This window comes from Podarcis raffonei, chromosome 13 (assembly GCF_027172205.1).
Source record: "Podarcis raffonei isolate rPodRaf1 chromosome 13, rPodRaf1.pri, whole genome shotgun sequence".
NCBI lineage: Eukaryota > Metazoa > Chordata > Lepidosauria > Squamata > Lacertidae > Podarcis > Podarcis raffonei.
In genome coordinates this window covers 28,902,899-28,923,300 of record NC_070614.1, presented here as the reverse complement: position 1 = coordinate 28,923,300, position 20,402 = coordinate 28,902,899, and the positions used below count along the sequence as shown (strand labels likewise).

At 45.5% G+C, this 20,402-nt stretch overlaps 1 protein-coding gene across 1 annotated transcript; it reads left to right on the top strand.

Annotated features, from left to right (window-relative positions):
• The first annotated feature begins 3,082 nt into the window (after nucleotides 1–3,082).
• LOC128399449 (cytochrome c oxidase copper chaperone-like) lies at nucleotides 3,083–19,900 on the top strand. The gene is made up of 3 exons (XM_053360925.1): nucleotides 3,083–3,331; nucleotides 18,149–18,254; nucleotides 19,734–19,900. Exons 1-3 carry the CDS (start codon nucleotides 3,228–3,230, stop codon nucleotides 19,746–19,748), a joined length of 225 nt encoding a protein of 74 aa, XP_053216900.1. The 5' UTR covers nucleotides 3,083–3,227; the 3' UTR covers nucleotides 19,749–19,900.
• Nucleotides 19,901–20,402: the final 502 nt, after the last annotated feature.

The following is a 20,402-nucleotide window of genomic DNA, read 5'->3' as shown; positions in this document are numbered from 1 at the left end:
GCCTCCCGCGGCCGCCACACGATTTCTGTTCTCATCCTGAGGTAAAGTTATTAACCTGAGGTAATACTTCCGAGTTAGCGGAGTCTGTAACCCAAAGTGTTTGTAAGCCGAGGTACCACTGTACTTACGCAATTCTCCCCCCCCCCCCATCTTTTATTATTTTCTTTGTCTGTTTGTCCTTGTTTTTTGGTACTACTAAAGCTGTAGGCACACCATGTACCGGTATTTGAAACTCATGGCTTCCCCCAAAGATTGCTTGGAACTATTGCTTACCCCTCACAGAATGAGAATTTCTAGAACCCTGAACAAATTACAGGTCTTGGGATTATTTGGGCGAAATATGTTCTTTAAATGTATGGTGTTTTTTGCAACTACTCCTGAACTTGTTTGTTTGGCTCAGCTTAAGTGCACTGCTAGGCAATGGTCAACTCGCAGTGAACAGCCTCCTTCGGGAAGTGGCAGACTCTCCTTCCTTGAAGGTTTTAAAGCAGAGTTTGGATAGCTGTCCGTCAAGGATGCTTTGGTTGAGATTCCTGCCTTGCAAGGAGTTGGACTAGACAACCCCTGAAGTGCCTTTCAACCCTACAATTCTAAGATTCTGTTATTGCGATTTACAGATGTTTGAATTAATAGGTATATTCTAATAACTAATCTGTGCTCCGTTTCACAGTTTGACCGCATGACCTCTTCACTCAGGGTTCATACTGATTCGCTTGCACAATGCTAACATGGAAGGCACACTATACTTTTAAGACACACTCCAAGGACAATTTTCCCCCTTGAAGAATTCTGGGCACGGCAGTTTGTTAAGGGTTGCTGTGAATTGCAGCTCTGCGAGGGGTAAACTACACTACCCAGAATTCGTTGAGGGGGAAATGTGCTTTGAATGTGTTATAAATATATAGCATGTATACAGCCATAGTCTGGTGCTTATTGAGCATTCATTCTGATTTGCATGACGGGTGTTTATACATCTTCCCATTAAGCATTCGTTCAGTCTTAATACCACAGCCCCAAACTTTTACTTCACTTCCCTATCACTTTCTTAACTGCTAAAATTCTGGCAGTTGTTTATATTTTTGTGTGTTTTACAGAATGCTTTAATCCACTTTAATTGCTCAAAGCCCAGTGTAGGGTATATACTTGTATTCCTCCCGCAAAATACTGTCTGGGGGTGACATTGTTCTTGCTTGCTCTTGTCCCCCCACCCCCAGTCTCTCTCTCTCTCTCTCTCTCTCTCTCTCTCTCTCTCTCTCTCACACACACACACACACACACACACACACACACACAGGGCATGACAATGTCCTGCTTTCTTCATATGACTCACCAAGGCTGCAAATCTATTTGCGTTTACCCAGGAGTAAGTTCCATTAAATTAAATGGGCTTACCTATTGAGAAGACATGCACAGGGGTGGCACTATCAGACATTTGGCACACTCCACACACAGTTTACACAGCAAAACCTCTTCTTGTACTAACCAAAAAAAATGCCATTGTGTACACAAAAGAAACAACCCCCAAATATCTACATCAAGACATTTCACAACACTCTCGAGCCAAGGCTGGTCAATCTGCTTTACCGCCTAAGGCGAAACAAAACAAAACCTATGTCCACACCCGACTGTAAAAATACAAGGATAATAAATGAAATAACCATTTGCTGTGCTTTCATGACCTCCAAAGTCAGTGGATTGAGGTGGCTGCTTCAAAGTGCCTAAGGGTAGGGCTGGCCCTGCTGAACACATACAAGCATTTTTCATATCCAGATAGGCATATATCCTGCACACACACACCCCACATACACAGACAATTGCACCCCCTGGCCACATTCTATATTGCAAACAGGTCCCACTGAAATCATGCGTTTTCCCAGGAGTAAGCCCCAGTGAACCCAATAGGACTTCCTTTTGTATCAACATGCACTGGATTGTGCTGCAATATATATCTAATTCTCCTACAAGGATGTGATCAATCCTGCTACCAAAAGTCCTGCTTCTCCCATACACACGCCAGCTATATGCCGTGCCTTTCTGCCTCAGCAGCTCTCTGTTGCCAGAGTCGAATGTGCAATGCAATAGCTCACCAACATTTCCACCCAAAACTTCCACATTCACCTCTCTCCCTTCCACAGCACCACTTACACAAGCAATTTGACAGTCAGGATTCATGCAACAACACAATTAGTGTCAAAAGCCTCTGACTCACTCCCCTCACAGCTGCGCAGAAATGCCCCAAACCCTGGTGCACATCCCACCATGCCCTTAAGCCTCCCCAGTTCCCAAAAACAGTTCCAGCTGTGCTATGCATGCAGGAAAACGCTCCACATCTGCCATCAAGGCGTATCAACCATGGTGCCAGAGCTTAACCTGCTCTGAAGCTTAAGCCCCTGCATTCAGTGCTAGGTCGCAAACCCTGAAGCGTATCTTTCTTTCAGTTCCTCTGAGCACATGCAGAGTGGACCACTGAGTGGTCCCAGCCAGTGTCCACACATCTGGAAGCAGGGCTTGATTGAACCCCAGCACCTCTCCGCCACACTAAATCCACTTCAGCCTCCAAAGAGGAACTTGTACAAGATCCACTTGCATGTGCCACTCAGGTGTACATAACTGCATTACTGCCACACACATACTCCCTGAGACAAGCTCCACAAAACCAAACCATCTCCTTCCTCAGAGATGGACCTATTGATCCCGGCCCACTGAATAGATTCCAAGCCCCTTTGAGATCACGGCTGGTTTGGCTGGCCACAGATCTCATCGAGCTTCACACCTTCTGTAGCCAATTATCCTTATGCTGCGTGGGCAGCAAGAACGGTGCCCATCAGTTGTCACTCCCTGCTGCGGCTGATCTCCTTGGCCCTGACTCTGTGGCCACCTTCCAGGTCAGAGTCCACCATTCACCGAGAGAGGCGATTTGATTCCTGTTCCTCGCTTGCCCCCAGCCCTGTTGCAGGAAGGGGAAGGGAGGGTGCTCTGTCCCAGCTAAGCCTCTCTGCGAATTAAAAAACCTCAGCGGCTGCAGCCTATCTCAAATACCCAAGAAGATACACACACACACACACACACACACACACACACACACACACACACAAATACACGCCCAGCTATCTGTCTATCCTGCATGACTGGGCAGGGCTCCGGCTGCCTCTAGCCAGAGGAATTGTCAGCACCGCTCTCCTCGATCAGTGCAGAAGACACAGGCACGCACAACCAGCAGACCCAGCATGTCAGAGAGCCACAGCAATGCCACTGCAGAGGGACAGGGCACCCCTGACCCCACCACGGAAGAGCCACCCTGCGCCGAGCTGAAAGCCGCTTCTGAGAAATGGTAAGGGGGCTGAGGGGCGAAGTGGGCAGTGAAGAGCCCCCGAGGGCAGGTACATGTCAGCTTCAAAAGCCCGCCGGGAAGTTGAGGAAGGATGCTGTGGAGTGTGGCGCACTCATGCCCTGAAGGGATGTGGTTAGTGGGTCGCTGAAGGCAAGAGTGGGAAGACCCCCACCCCCCAATCTGACTCCCATCTGTCTTTCCAAAGGAAGCTGTACTAGGGTGATTCTAGGTCAGATGAGTGACAGGGCGGGTTGGATGCCCGGAGGCAAAAGCTTGGGAAGAGTAACGAAGGGATACAAGCGACCTCTGCTGAATCAAGGAAAGGAGCACGCTTAGAGTCCAAAGACATGTGTGTTGGGAAACTGACCTAGCAGAAAATTGTTAGAGGCCCCCACTGTTCACACACATGCCTAGAGGGAGGCAGCTACCCATATTTTGGCACCTGATGTGGAAAATGCAAATGGCGTCCTTGCCTCATTGGCTGCAAATGATCAAGCAAGGTTCGTTTTTTAAAAGGATGACTGCCAGCGTGCCACCATTTCATCAAGATAGCCAAAATCTGCCACCAGAGGCAGCTGCGTCACTCAGCTTCAAAGAAAGGCCAGCCCTAAGCAAACCAGGCTTATGTCTGGTCGTGGCATAGTTTGTGGCTGAAACCACAGAGCCGTGTATAAAGATCTGCCAGCTCTTAGGACAGTTTTAACACTGATTCCTCCTCCACCCACCTGGTTCGACATCTAATCACCTGGCTTCACCTCTGGTTCTGATCAGCTTCCGCTTCAATGGGATTTCCTAAACCACGTTAATTGCTTCTCGGGCTTTTGGCTAAGATCAAGTGTAGCATAGCTAACAGGCAGGTGCGTTTTTTGAGAGCTCACATTTGTTAGCTCAAAGCTGAGCGCTCTGCAAAACCTTGCCTCCTCGGCTAAATCACTCACATAAAACCTTTGCAAGACCTGAGCTGCTGGTTAAGCTGGCTCAGAGCTCCTGGAAAAAAAACGAGAATGCAATACCTTAGGCTTTCTGCTGCCAGCCAGCTATAACCACATTCAAATATATATGGAGCAGAGTAGGGGAAGAACGGCTGCAGGGAATGGAAGTGGCTGCTTGGGGATTACCAGTTGTGAGGCCACACAGATGTCAGTATTCTGGATCAGAAACCTGTGTATATATTTATAATAAATAGGCCATGGCTTAGTCCCCACTTTCAACGAGAACTTGGGATAAAAAGGTGAGAAGAGGAGGAACTGCAAAAGTAACAGGATATGTTTTGCTTCCAGCATACCTTGAAAGAACATGTGTTAATAGTTATTAGTTTCCCTGATTTAAATGAAGTAGTAGGGATAAGAAGTGGCAACTTCCAGAGCAGCAGACTGGCCTTGAATATACGTTACTGGTGGTGTCTGTGTTTCTCACTGGCTGTATTAACACTATATATATGTGGGCCATCCTTTTGTTTATTTTTATCTACAGCAGTACCTTGGTTCTTGAACTTAATCCATTCCAGAAGTCCGTTCGACTCCTGAAACTCTTCGAAAACCAAGGCACGGCTTCCGATTGGCTGCAGGAGCTTCCTGCACTCAATCGGAAACCACAGAAGCCACATCGGACATTCGGCTTCCAAAAAAAGTTTGCAAACCGGAACACTTCTGGGTTTGCAGCATTCGGGAGCCGATTTGTTCAACAACTAAGCCGTTTGAGAACCAAGGTACCACTGTATATCTATCTAAAGAGAAAGCTTGAGATTCAGTAGAGGTTGCCCATTAAAGCAAGTGGGGCATTGCCCAATGAACTTCAGCCACACCCAACTTGCCTGCCTTTTTACTTATAACCAGTCCAGGGGTCACTGGTCAGCAGCCAACATTTGGAGACACTAAGGTGTCATGTACGCTTCTAGTGCTAGGAGATGTGTCCCTGCTTACCATCTCAAATTGAGCACAAGAGGGGGAAAACAGAGAAAGAAGGGAGGGAAATGGAGGCAGGGGTACATAAAGCAGTTTTGAAACATTACACTGGTCGTGTGGAGCAGTTGTGAAAACCCAGGGGAAAGATGTAGTTTTTACTTTTCCTGTGGCGTTTTTTTCCATTTCCCCACCTTCTGGGTTTTCCTTCCAGTTTTTTTCCAGACTGTCACCTCTGCACCTACACTTGATTTAAATGGGAGATAAGCCCAGTGCCTGTTTGGAAGGGGGTTGCACTCCTTCTAAAAGGAGCAGGGACACATTTTAGGAAGACTCCTTGATCTCTCTCTGTCACCAGAGGTCCAAGTCTGTGGCAGGGAGTGCTTCTTACCAAGTCCAGCTGGTTTGCCTCTTCTCTTTTTAACCGATCAGCATTTACTGATTTTTAATGGTGTTTTTGTAGGCGCCTTTTATTGATTTTATTCTTATATGTTGTATACCGCCTTGATTATTATTTTTTTGTGAAAGTGTAAATTATAAATATATAAACAAACAAATGGGGCCTGGACTCCTCTAATAAAACTGCCAACTTTTCGGGTAAGGGTCATTTCACACTTACATTGTGTGCACTATTTAGCACAGCTGTGAAGAAATAGCACAACACATCAACATAATCATACAGACTAATAAGGCAATGTCTTTTACTAGGCCGATGTCAGTGATGTCACTTTTCAAGTTACACAGGTCTCTCTCTATCAGTTTGAAAAAGTTCATCGGCACAAAAACACCACACCCAAAAGCTTGCAAACACCAACAGATAATGGCTGAATAAGACACTGGAGTACCCGTCCTGAATTTCCTAGGGCCAATTCACATACCACTCTTTCTTTAAAAGAGAGAAAAAAGATGTGAACCTAAAATTTTATTTGAAGTGTATGCTTAAAAATATAATGAATGAGTAAAAGAAAGACACGTATCAGACAGACAGGTTTCTGGTTGTAATTGCCTTTCCAGTGTGTACTCTGTTGTCCATAACTGTGGCCAGTTATCACTATTAACTGTAGAAGACCATCTCGCAGCAGCCAATTGCGTTTGGGCTGGTGGAGGACCAACGTGCAGCATTTGTCCTGAGGTTCAAGTCCCAGAGTGGCTTGGACCAGTCTTGGAGCCTCAGTTGCCTCTCTGTGAAATGGGTGTAACTTTATGCTAGGTGGTTGTGAGGAGACAGGTAGAAGATTGTATTTGCAAAATGAAAGGTGCTATGCGGGGGGGGGGAGAGAGAGAGAGAGAGAATTGATGGAGAGGAAATGACAGCTCTGCATTTCTTCTGCCGTACTTTTCAGTGATACTATTCAGACCCTGAGCCTCCTGAGCCTCAATTAACTCAAGCAGCTAAAGCTCAACTAGGAGGATTAGAGGGTAAGGAGTATATCCTCCTCTTGGGCCGAAGGCCAGGGTGATTCTGTGACGGATGCATTTGGCCCCACAAAGCTCCCCACAGGAACTAGCACTCTGACCCATTCCTGGTAACAGGATTTTGCCAAATGCATCATATTTTTAAAATACAGGGCTCCAACCGAGCCTATCCTTTAATTTATTTTGCGCATACACACACCCACACACCCACTTAAACATTTTAAAAAAAACCTCTGCACAATAAACAGTGGTACCTTGGTTTTCGAGCATAATCCGTTCTGGAAGACCATTTGACTTCCGAAACATTCGAAAACCGAGGTGCAAAAGGCAGTCTGCCAATTCCATAGAGACGACTGTGAAAAACAACAGATACACGCAGCGGAAGCCATTCAACTTCCAAGGCACGTTCAAAAACGGAAGCATTTACTTCTGGGTTTTCGGCGTTTGAAAACCGAAATGTTCAACAATGGAGACATCAGAAAACCAAGGTGCCACTGAATATAAAACAATAATCAATATAACACTGATTTAATCAGCAAATGTTTAAAACGACTACGTGTAACTAAAGTATGTGTCTGGATACGATTGCTGGACCAAATTAAGGCTTTGGCAAGTGCCTAAAACAGTATAGCGAGGGTGCCTGCCTAATATTAATAGGTAAGAAGTTTCAGCACGTTAAATCCCAGATTTGGGGGTGGGTGGGAAGTTCTCCCAAAGAATCTTTAGAACTGTTGTGCATTAAACGTGCTGGAAACTGTAGCTCTGAGGGGGTAAACTAGAGTCTGTAGGATTCTTTGGGGAAAGCAATGTGCTTTCTAAATGTATGGTGGGGGTAAATAAATTTACCTTTGTAAGTTCACACTCTAGCTTCAGGACACAAAACAGTTGTGTATACCTTTAAAGTCCCTTCAAAACACATTTCCCCCCTCAAAGTATTCTGGGCACTGTAGTTTAGTCCTCACACAATTACAATTCCCGGCAATGCTTAACAAACTACAATACCCAGAATTATCTGAGTGAACGAATGTGCTTCAAATGTGCTTTAAAAGGTGTACTGTGTATGCAGCCTTATTTATTGGGTTAGATCAGTGGTTTTAGGAATAGGAAGGCACAAGTTTTACCTGTATTTTTCCACCACAGTAGTTGGAGGGAGTCGTAATTGGGGAAAGGGTTATGTATACACACAGACTCCTCACCTCTGCCCTGGCTATGTTTCAGCTAGAAACCATAGAGAAGGGAGAGGCAGCAGATTATGTTTAGAAATCTTCAACATAGTCTTACTTAGTCTCAGCTCTGGTTTCAAATGCACCCAGAAGACCTACTTCTTGCTCAGTAAATAATCTTGGACAATTATTTTGTTTGCTTGTTTTCTGTATTTTGATGCCATCTTCCAGAGCGACAGCCCTCTCAAGGCAGCCACAATCAAGCTGTGTAGACACATTGTTGGCTTAGAACATGGCTAGGTTGTTCTTTTTATCAATTCAGGTCAAAGCTGGTTTGGGATAAATGCAGCATTTCATAATAAATGATAGGATAGATATGGATTGTGACTAATGCTCTGTGTACAGTGAGGAATGCTGAGAATTCGGCTATAGTGCAGGGTTGCCATATGTCCGGAATTTCCCAGATATATCCAGAATACTGCAATTGGAAGCAGTGACCAGGCGGAAATCGATTAAAAAACAAATGTCCGGGGAAATCTGGACATGTGACAACCCATGTTGGCAATGTTGCTTTTGCTTATTTTCCCTAAAAATAGCTCAAAAACATTGGAAGGGTGGCAAAAATAACCTTTTCTATCCGGATTTTCACTTTGAAATACAGCAACCCTACTAGAGATCTCTAGGCTTTAAATCTCAAATACAAAGCCTGCATCCCTTTGTAATTTTGGAGATATTCTCTCCTTTCCTTAAGCACCTCTCCCCTCACCACTACCCTACTGTCCCCTGCTTTTTCTTTTGTGACATCACTGTGATTTTATAATCTCTCTCTCTCTCTCTCGCTCACTCGCTCTCTCTCTCTCTCTCTCTCACACACACACACACACACACACACACACACACACTTGTTTCCGTCTGCCAGGCTAATCCTAAAATGCCTGCAGAGGAGATTTTCTTTTGGAAGATGATAGTTTGGATTTACCAGAAATAATACACTACCAAGCTCATTCCCCCCCCTTTTTTTTTCTTTTTTTGCTAATGACCAGGTGGCTTGAGCTAAAAAAGACTTAGAAAAGATGAGCTGGCAGGGTACATGCTGCTCTCTAGAGACAGGGCAGACACCTAATGAAAAGCAGTCATTTTGCACATTCATGCATACATACATACATACATACATACATTCCAGAGCGAAGCCACCAAACTTCAAGCAAAAAAAAAAGGTGCTAGTATTGCAATACTGCACGCATATAACAAATATACACCATTATTGTTTATTATTTTAAGATATTTTTCTTTATACTGCTTTTCCAAAGCAAAGTGCCTGAGGCAGCTTACAAACCAAAAGCAATAAAAGATGGCTTCACATATGTCTCATTCTTGATGGAACAATTTTCTTTGGTGAGAAAAATGGTGGTCTCCTATATCCAGTTCTTTTGGATATAGCTATCTGGTATAGCCTTGCCTTCTTAAATACTTTCTTGATGGGTGACCCTGGCCTTTGTCCCCTTAGCAACCCACACTCAGCTAGCTATCACCAGGCAGGCCTCGCTTGTTAACCTAGGGTTCAGTGCACGGCACAGTGTAACTTTCCAAACCTCAATTAAATTCTAGCTTTTATTGGACCCAGGAATTCAGGGTGTCTCACACCCCACATCATAGCGCAGATAGGGACTTTGTGTAAGCAGACCTTTGTGTAACTATTTTGTTATACTTTTTCGGAGTACCTTGTGGGTGTAGGTTAAGGTTCTCATATTTCAACAAGGACACCCTAAAAATTTTGACCTTTTTTTTAGGAAACCCTCAAAGTTTTTGAGCTTTTTTTTTTACAAAAATACCCCCCAAAAAACAGGGTTTTTTTATTGACTTGTCTAAGATCCAGGAGAAAGCACCATCTTTCAGATAAGACCCCCTGGACGTCAATTCTGCCTTTGAAATCCTGGCAATGTCGGGGGAAATCCAGATGCATAGCAGCCCTAGCGTAGGTGTGTTTTATGTGTGTGCTTTCGTGGTTTTAAGATTAGTCACTCTGACTGGTTTATGTTTGGACAGGAAAAGTGGGGTGCATTTCATGTAAATAAATCTGTGAATTAAAAATGTCGCAACACACTCTGATCGACCCCAGCAGCTCTGATCTGCCTGTTGGTACTAATGCAGGATGACAAGAACGCCCTGTGACTTGCCATCTGCCAGGCTGTGTTGGGGATGGGGACATAGCTGCCGCTAATGAGGCCACAGGGATTTTTGATCAGCAGGGGACAATCAATTACATAACTGGACTCAGGGTGGGGGGGGGTTATTGAGGGAAGAGAGACACGGCACACTTGCCAAGGTCAGCAAAGGGGCAGGACAAGGAATGGCAGCATATGTCTCCAAATATCAGCCGCTGGGGGTCACGGGTGGGGAGAGGGCTGCTGAGCTCAAGTCCTGATTGCAGGCTTCCCATAGGCATCTGGGCTGGCCACTGGGAGAGCAGGAAGCTGGTCTAGATGAGCCATGGGCCTGATCCAGCAGCGCTCTTCGTACATACAAGTCATGACTCACATCCAATGTGTGCTCAGATACCTAGAGAAGTTGTGCGGTCCCCATCGTTGAACCTTGTCGAGGAAAGCCGGAGCAGTGATGTGTCCGCTTACAAATTGCCAAGACAGAAGATACAGGTTTACATAACACATGCACAGCTCAATGTATATCTACAGGTGCAAAATTTAGAAATAATATAGTAATTCAAATAGAAATGCAGTATATGTCACCAGTGCTATTTTTCTAGAAAAAGAGGTGCCAGAACTCACCATGAACACCTCCTCCCTTGTTCTCTTATTATGGCAATGGCACCCACCTGAAAGGTGCTGGAACTGAGTTTCGGCAAGTTCCAGCAGAAAAAAGGTTTGTGGCAAGAGGACTGATGGCCTTTCAAATAGAGGACTGTCCTCTGTAAAGTAGGACACATGGCCTGGTCTAGCAAGCAACCTGTCTCAAGCTGTGGGCCTAGAGCAGCTGTGGTCAAGAGTAAGAGAGCACTGTATAAATATCAATGTTTGTTACTGTGATGTTAATGCCAACAAGGCTGACGAATCTTGACTATACAGTCATACCTTGGAAGTCGAACGGAATCCATTCTGGAAGTCCGTTCGACTTCCTAAACATTCAGAAACCAAAGCACGGCTTCCAATTGGCTGCAGGAAGCTCCTGCAGCCAATCAGAAGCCGCAGAAGCCCCGTCGGACATTTGGGTTTCAAAGAACGTTTGGAAACCGGAACACTCACTTCAGGGTTTGCAGCATTCTGGAGCCAAAACATCTGAGTACCAAGGCATTAAGACTGTATTGGCTTGGGGAAGTCCTATCAACTTGATCTATCCTACAGATGGATTGAAGCATAGCTTTTGCTGACTAAAAGGCAAAAGAGAACCTTAAAATGCATTTTTTTAAAGTACTCAGTTTTAGGATTTTTGAAGATGATGGTGATAATAGTTCAGTCCTTAATAATAATAAATAATCTCTTGTCATTTGAAATTAAGTTGAGAACTTACTACTTAAAATCTCTTTGTAGGTAGGTTTCAGTTTAAGTTTATCGGTTATGGTGAGGGGGAGACAGAAAAGATCTCTGATCGCTGTGCAGGATTTGGGCCAAATTCAATCCAAGTTGAATGAGATTTATTTATTTTTTTAATGAAGAATCATAGAACTGTAGAATTGGAAGGGACCAAAAGAGCATATACCAAATATCTTACTTCTGACATATTGGGATTTTAAATCTATGAACGCTTAAAATTGTACTTTGCAAAGGAAGAAAAGAAAGAAAGGAAGGAAGGAAGGAAGGAAGGAAGGAAGGAAGGAAGGAAGGAAGGAAGGAAGGAAGAACTCTGCACTGTAAGTTTGCATGCTCAATCCTGTTAATTTGTGGACCTGATGGGAGACGACAGGCAAAGGCAGCTGGCCAGATCCTCCTATCTCTACACAGCAAACGTCTCCAATGGCTGGCACCTGCACAACCACGTGGATCCCAACTAATCCACTGCCAGCAGCACATCCCTGACCCACATTGGGCTCTTCCTGCTGCGTTTCCCTGGCAACAGGCCCTGCGTGGAACTGTGGGATTGGTGTGATGGTCTGTGATAACTCCCTGTGTGCCAGCACACTGCTCAGCAGAGGAAGCTTTCCCCCATCTCCTTATCGGAAGAAGAGTCAGTGGTTGATTTGCTGCCTGCTTATGCTGTTCAGTGAACAGAGCCAGGTGTGGGGCGGACGGCAGGGAGGGGGTAGAGTTCTGCTGAATGTTTCACCAACCATCCTACAAGTTGTTCTGCATCTTTTGGCACTCTTAAATACGCCCAGCGCTTTAAAGTAGCTTCTAAGTTTTCCCTCGCCCTCCATTTCCTGCCAAAACACAAAGGGGGCCAGGCGGCAGGTCTAACCAGCACATAGCACCCTATGGGGCAACACACCTCCATTTTCTACACTAACTCCAGAACGTCCAAAATGGAGAAGGATGTTATGGCATGGCAACCAGACAGGCAGGGAGCAGGAGAGAAGCTGACTCAGCACAGGCTTCATTAGGACCAAACAGAGTGGACAGCCATGCGGCAATAATGTGGCTTGTCTAGCCCCGCGCAAGTAACCCTTTACTTGCCACAGTGTCCCTGTACACACTTCCGCTCACACAATTTAAAAATAATGAAGAAAGCTCCTTCGTCTGAATTAAACACACACAAAATTGACCGTTGTTAGTTCCATGCAATTTGAACCAGGAGGGACTGACAAAACTCGGAGATTAGAGAACAAACACACTTGGCCATTCCTTGTTAGCTTATGCCATGTCTGTGCTAGCCTCAACGTAATGGGATAAATAGAACGTGAAGTGTTTTGTGTGTGCTGTTAAGGCCTGCAAAGCATTCTCCTGCAGTCTATCTAAAACTGCTGTGTAGGAGCTGCCAGTCAATACATCAAACCAAACAGATGTAGAAAGTCTTTAGGATGCAAGTCAAGGTGGGCAGAAGATAGCAAACCAAACCTTGACCTAACAAGGGGCTAACAGTCCTCAAGGGGCTATTAGAATCAATGGTATATCTCCTTTGTTTTTTGTTTTGTTTTTTAAATAATTTTTATTTGGTTTTACAAATTTATTCACATTCAAAATCACAAATAGTAAAAATTACACAAGATTCTTCCAAATCTCTAGACTTCCCTCGTCCCCTCCATTGGTTCTTTAGTTAACTTTTTCAACTGCATATTATAAATCACTCTAGTTTTTCAGGTTTCCATTGTGTCCAAAGTCTATGTAACATTACAAGAGTTATTTAAGACCTGCTAAAGAGTTCAAGTGTTTACAGTGGTCTCTCAAGTATAATATAAATTTTCCCCGATTCTTTGCTGAAGTTCTGATCCTCCTGGTTTCTGATTTTCCCAGTCATTTTTGCCATCTCTGCATAGTCCAACAGCTCATTCTGCCATTCCACTCTGGTAGGGACCTTGTCGTATTTCCAGCTCTGGACAACCAACATCCTTGCAGCTGTTGTTGCAGTCATAAACAGTCTTTTCTGATCCTTTGGTATCTCTGCATCTAATGGTATATCTCCTTTGTGCTCAGTTAGGTGTTAGAATCCCTGAGCTATATCAATGAAGATACAAACTTGCATAAATAGCTTACCCCAGAGTATGGCTTATGGAATACAGGAGATAATTAACTCCACCCACACCAGCATTTTGCATCCAGCTTGGGCCCCTCCAAGACACCATTTTGCACCTGGCTCTGACTGGTGGACCTCACAGTAATAATAATAAGTACTTGTACCCCACCCATCCAGCTGGGTTGCGCCAGCCACTCTGGAAGTTCCTGCAAACCCGACATCTGTCTGCGCCTGATATGAGCTACACAGGGATGAGCATGGCTGGATTAACCCCACCTTCTTTAGAAACACATGCCAAGAAGTTAACATAGGGTTCCTGGGGACAGTCCCCAGATTTGCAAATCTGTCCCTGGGAAACGTGGCAGTGGCAGCCTCAGTAGCCTGGAGCCAGCCTGGTAGCGCAGTTGGCTCTGGCTGGCTTCAGGAGCTGTTCACTGCTCACTGCTGCCACCACTGCCAAAGGGGAACTGGGGACGTGTAGTGGTACAAATCTCCTGCCCCCTTTCCCCTTTGTTTTTACTAATGGGGGAGGCTCGGGAGTTGCGGGCAGGCGGCCGTTGCCCAGGAGGGGTGCAAGGCACGCGGTTTCTCTGCCGGGCAAGGTGCAAAGCCCTTCTTTCGCACCCTGTGAAACATAAATGCGCAGTGTTTTTTACAAACTGGGCAATGACGCGTCACCTGCCCATCACTCCCAAGCCTCCCCCGATCTCCTTTCCCCTTCCCCTTTTGTTTTGACAGATCAGGGGAGGCTCGGCAGCCGCAGGCAGGCAGCCATTGCCCAGTTTTTAAAAAACATTTATGTTTCACAGGGTGCGAAAGAAGGGCTTTGCGCCTTTATACAATTTGCACGTTTGCTTGGGCCCAGGGTCTTTTGCTTCACCATCCCCACTACTGACTCCCTGTTGCTACTCAGCTACAAAAAAAAAAAAAGGTGTCCCAGATTCATTGAAAAAAATCTGGTAACTGTAAGTTAAAATCCAAGAATGGTCCATACCTACTGGCTTCCAACAAAGGGACAAAGCTGTCACCCTGAGGCTCTTTTTGTCTGGAATGTGCTCAGCTGTAGCAGACAGGAAAGGGGCCCAAGTGAGGAGGAATTTGAGCAACTGAACCAGGCAGAGAGAGGCAGAAACAGCAGTGAAGACTATTCTGATCTCAGTGGGATCCCTCTCCTATCAGGTCACAAAGGGCTGGATGCCCTCCATGCCAAGAGAGACAGTTACCATGGAGGTGCCATCATGGTCTCATTGTTAGCAGAATAATTCACTTAATATTTTCAATTCATGAGGTGGGGGTGTTCTTCCTTTACCTTTTATGAAAACCCGTCAAACTTTCAGGCCCTCCAAGTGTCCCTATTTTCCAGGGACAGTCCCGGATTTAGAAACACCATCCCGGTTTCTGATTTGATCCCGGAATGTCCCCCTTTTACTTAGGATATCCCTATTTTCATTGGAGAAATGTTGGAGGGTATGGAGTTATCCGACCCCTGAGGCGTCTGAAGGCAATCCTGTATAGAGAAGTGTTTAATGTTTTATTGCGTTTTTATATATGTTGGAAGCTGCCCAGAGTGGCTGGGGCAACTCAGTAAGATGCGGGGAGTATAAATAGTAAACTTATCATTATGGAATGGGATGTCCCTATTTTCATCGGAGAAATGTTGGTGGGTATGCATTTTACTACTGAGAAGCCCCACTGAAGTTAAAGGGCCTTACTTACATCCAAGCGTACATCAGGATTGACCATAATTGACTTTTTGCTGCATGATGACCTCTCTCTTCTGTGGAGTCTCAGTTGATTCAGCTGTGCAGGGAAGGCAGACTTCAAAATCTGCAGAAGTCCAACAATCCTTAGTTGGGGAAGCACGAAGGACAAAAACTCTAGAAAAGTGGTGCAGTTCAGGAATTCAGAGGAACTCGGCTGATTAGTAAAGTTAGCGTTGTTGATACTTCTCATGTGATGTAAATGGGTGTAGATGGAATGGTTTATTGAATGAATGGACTTTAAACCAGTTAGGCTTGCTGAAATGCCACAGGAGTCAAAGGAAGGGAACTCAGTAATAACCAGAAATTCAAGTACAGTATCTTATTTTGGAACTTAAAGGAAATCTGTCATTTCGAAGACGCTGGGGAAAATATTCCTGGATAAGGTCTGAAACTTATAATAAAATTAATAGTTCATTGTTAAAGTACGCTAAACTTAGTCCCTTTCTTTGTTAACTGCGATACAGCCCCCCCCCCCCTTTTACGAAGGCATTGCATTTTGGGTTATCACACGATGGCCGAGTGTGCATAAGCCCATTATGCCCCTGTTCTGACCTTTTCCAGCCACTTCTGGGTTGCTGTGATGCGCACGTGCGCAATCAGTTGGATGCACATAAATTGGTTGTACATAAGCCAATTGGAAACCTCTATATACATTCATGTTGTAAATTAGGTTCTTTCCAAGAGAACCTCCTGGCTTTGAGGGCAGGAATAATCCTTAACATTTCAGCAGAACTTTTTCCATTGGAGGAAAAAAACTCATAAATATAACTTCGGTTAAGATTCTTTATGGAGAGGCACAACTATTTTAATAATCTTCTAAAAAGGCTTTTGAAACATGTTTTTTATCACTGTGCAACTGCATTGTGTTTTTATCTGTGCTATACACTCTCGTCTCTTGCCATTATGGAAATATTATTTGATAATTTGAAGCAAGTGTTCTTATAAAGACCTTCCCTCGAGTCTTTTTGATTCAAAAATATTCTTTCAGTGTCACTTCTGCCAGAACCCAGTGAAGCTCAGGCAGGTCTACTTCCTCCATGAGATATCTTGCATTGTCTAGTAACACCCAGACTTTTTCTCGCAAGCGGCTTACCTTGCACGCTGCTATCTTAGGGTCACTAGTTCAGAGGCATCAAGAACAACCAACCTGTGCATGGGGCCACCCTCAAAAACAGAGACTACGTGAGCTAAAGGAGATGTAAGCTTGATGTACTTATGTACTTACGAGACAGTGTGACCTCAAGCTACTACAACTGAAATACTACAACACCTAAGGCGTAGACGAGTCGACGAAAGGGAAACTAGCCTTTGCTAATCGCTTTAGCTCCAAAAGGTACTGAACTGACCTAGGTCTCTAAAATTCCCAATTGGTGCCACGGAGATCTCCACCAAACTTGCAATTCTTCTCCCTGCCATCAAAGGCTTCATATGCTAAGTTTCCGTGAGAGTACCAGAACAGGGGCCAGGGCAAACAGGCAGCAATTCTCTTGGCATTTAATGAGAGCTGGCTCCGAATAGATCTGCAGGCTCCAGCAGGTCCTTTCCCTATGCTTATCTCAGGAGCGACCCTCCCTCTGCCAGCTTTGCTGCTGCTATCTCTGGCCCGCAGGCCTAACCACCAGCACTTGGGTCTCTTGGTTGGAGGGTGGTAGGTAGTATCTGCAAGCAGTTTGCAGCCTTTTGAGAATGAGCCTGTCCCAGGCTACCATCTATCTGGGAGGGCTTATTGTGCTTCCATTAACAACTGCATAGTATGTCTTGTTGTTGTTGTTGTTGCTGCTGTTGCTGTTGTTGTTGTTGTTTTTAAAGGAAGGAGAAAATAGGTGACACTTTGCCCAGCATTGCAGTTAGAAAAGAGTTCAGCTGCCTTATTTTGGCCAGCCATCCAGCTGATCAAAACACATAGTAGGAAAACAGAAACAAAGACACCTTTAGCAAGGTCAGCAAGCATCAAGCAGGCAGCGAGTCTCTCCTGGCTACGGGTGGCCCTCTGCTACCACCTGGCGGCCAATCCATCTAAAGTTAATTGACACAAGGCACAAAATATGCAAGGTGAAAGTTACAAGTGAGGGGAAGGTGCTGTTGCTGCTCATCGAAAGCACTCAGATTATAATGGTAGCAAGGACAAGGTCCTGAATTCCTCGTGACCTCTATTTTTTAAATCTTCACTCCTGATCTATAGCCCAATTTGCTGATTGCATGAGGAAATGTTTATTGGCTTTCTCTTCAGACACCCAAGACCTTGTTATGGCAAAATGATGGTTGTTTCTTTTTTATCGCTTTTCAGGAGAAATCACATTATTGTTTAGCCCTTAGAACCTTGAAGGTGTCCTCTAGATGACCTGCTTATTGAACATGCACAAAGCTCACACAGGTTAGAACATGCCCAGTCATTCTTAGGCAATACTTCCGATTTGGTTACAGGGAGATTTACATGACAGGCATCCATCCCGTTTTTTTGTGCTTGCTGCACATTTATAGACTACTTCCTGTTAACCATTCATTTGCCATGCACTCCCCCTCGCTATCCTAACCACAAGAAGACTGTTGTTTACATGGAGTTGTTGCACTAGGGCCAGGGCAATAGAGTGTTTTAATCCACTTTAATTGCACAAACCCAAATTTCTAGCATGTTTAAATGCACTTTGTTAAGCTAAATTCCTTCCATCACGTTCCACTGGGTGGGGTGCTTCCCATATGAGCTGCCAGGTTATGGTTTTTGAGGATGCAAATGCCTGCCTTGGATCTATCCAGATAATAGGCTCACAAGCACATTATGTAGTCGTCCTGCAAACCTAGAATAAAAAAGGGTTGCCAAAGCACAACATCTAGGCACTGAACCACTCCAAGCTGCTGCAAGTGTGCATGCTTGTTTGGGGGTTTTTGCAAGTCAAAATCTTTACAGGGCAGGAAATGTAAAGGCTCTTCACTGTTTCCATTTACCTCCTGTAGCATTAAAGAAAAGGGAGGAGAGGCATGCAAGGAGCTGCTGGAGGCATACCACTCGTGTCTGCGGGCGCTGGGCATGGCCCACCAAGATCTAGAAGCCAACCCCTTGGTAAGATATTGTCCTATACAGCGCAAACAGTTGAAATGAAGGGGTGGGTGCTGAATTTAAAAGGTATAGAGACAATAGCAATACTCTGGACTCAGCAGTAAATGGGATGCATTAACTGCAGCACCCTGGGACACAGGACTACCTGCCACCAAAGGAAGTCCCTGAGGTAGCGGCGGCTGTGGCAACAAGACCTAGGCTCTCCATTCCTAGCTCTTTTTCAAAAGTGACCCTTCTGGGACATATAGTTGTGGACCAGGGATAATACAGCATAGATGAGAGGCAGTATGAGGAATGGGGAAGAATAACATATCAGCCCACCCTGGAGACTAGTACTGACACACACACTCTAAAGGGTGCCTGGGCATTTAACACAAGAGCCCCGGCAGGCAAAACCTTTAGTACATCAAAGCTTTTCCTCCCAAGATGACAAGATGGGAGGAAGCTCCACGTGCTGGATTTCTGCTAGTCAGAGGAGCCTTGCCAAACAAGAGTGAGCAGCCATAGATCTAAGGCTAGGGGGAAGCTTGCAGTCAGCAATACTAAGGTAAAGGTAAAAGTTCATGACCCCTGGATGGTTAAATCCAGTCTAACTTGATTATGGGGTTGCTGCGCTCATCTCACTTCAGGCCGAGGAAGCCGCCGTTTGTCCGCAGCTTTCTGGGTCATGTGATCAGCAGGACTAAACCACTTCTGGCGCAATGGAACATCATGATGGAAGCCAGAGCGCACAGAAACGCCATTTCCCTTCCGGCTGCAGTGGTAACTATTTATCTACTTGCACTAGTATGCTTTCGAACTGCTAGGTTGGCAGGAGCAGGGACAGAGAAACGGGAGCTCACCCCATCGTGGGGATTCAAACTGCTGACCTTCCAATCAGCAAGCCCAAGAGGCTCAGTGGTTTAGACCACAGTGCCACCTTGCTATATCCATTCTTCACAGAAATTGTGACAGGTATAGAAATTGTGACAGGTATAGAATAGCGGTTGGCGCTGTGGACGCGGGTGGCGCTGTGGACGCGGGTGGCGCTGTGGGTAAAAGCCTCAGCGCCTAGGGCTTGCCGATCCAAAGGTCGGCGGTTCGAATCCCCGCGGCGGGGTGCGCTCCCACTGCTCGGTCCCAGCGCCTGCCAACCTAGCAGTTCGAAAGCACCCCCGGGTGCAAGTAGATAAATAGGGACCGCTTACTGGCGGGAAGGTAAACGGCGTTTCCGTGTGCTGCGCTGGCTCGCCAGATGCAGCTTGTCACGCTGGCCACGTGACCCGGAAGTGTCTCCAGACAGCGCTGGCCCCCGGCCTCTTAAGTGAGATGGGCGCACAACCCCAGAGTCTGTCAAGACTGGCCCGTACGGGCAGGGGTACCTTTACCTTTACTTATAGAATAGGTAGGGGCTGGGAAAGAGAGAGAAGCTGGAGACTGTAATGCCGAGGGGAGGAACGCCCAGCTGTATCACCCTATGGTTTCCCTTCCTTATTCTTACAGCCGCCAAGTCACTGAGGGACCTGCTTGACTGAGTCTTCCGGCTCCCGGAAACTCCATGGCACTCAAGAAGCAAAGTTCCAGGGTGGAGACTGCGCAGAGCTGGAGGCGACGCTCCCTGGAGCTGCTGGAGCAAGGGCTCCCAAGTGCAATAAAGCCCTTTTATTTTACACAGGCTGGGCCTGCATTAGTTACTGAGTCGTTGCTCTTTAATCCACCCACATCAGGGTGCTCCTGGCCCACCTTGAAATCCTTGCCTCCCCCAAGAGGTTATTGACCCTGCCTTTGCTGTATCTGCTTCGAATATGTATCATTTATATATAGCACCTTAAAAGAAAAGTTTGAAAAGCGCTTTATGATCCTTTCTTGCCTCAAGTGCCCGCTGAGCCAGCCCCGAAAGAGGTCCATTTCTACTTCTTCTCATTGCTGTCGCCACAACCAATCCTAGACATCACACATGCAGATAGTCCTTTGCATCTGGATCTCAGAAGACATTTCAACTAAACTTCTGGGGCAACCCAGAAAAAAAACCAAAAGAAAAGGGGAACTGTCTCTGTGGACCTTGGTTCAACAGGCTTGATGCAGCCTGCAGAAGTTAAGTGCCCATATAATCCAAGAAAATGGGCAACTCTTTTTCCAGTAAAATGTGGTGCAAATATTAGAAACTCAGTC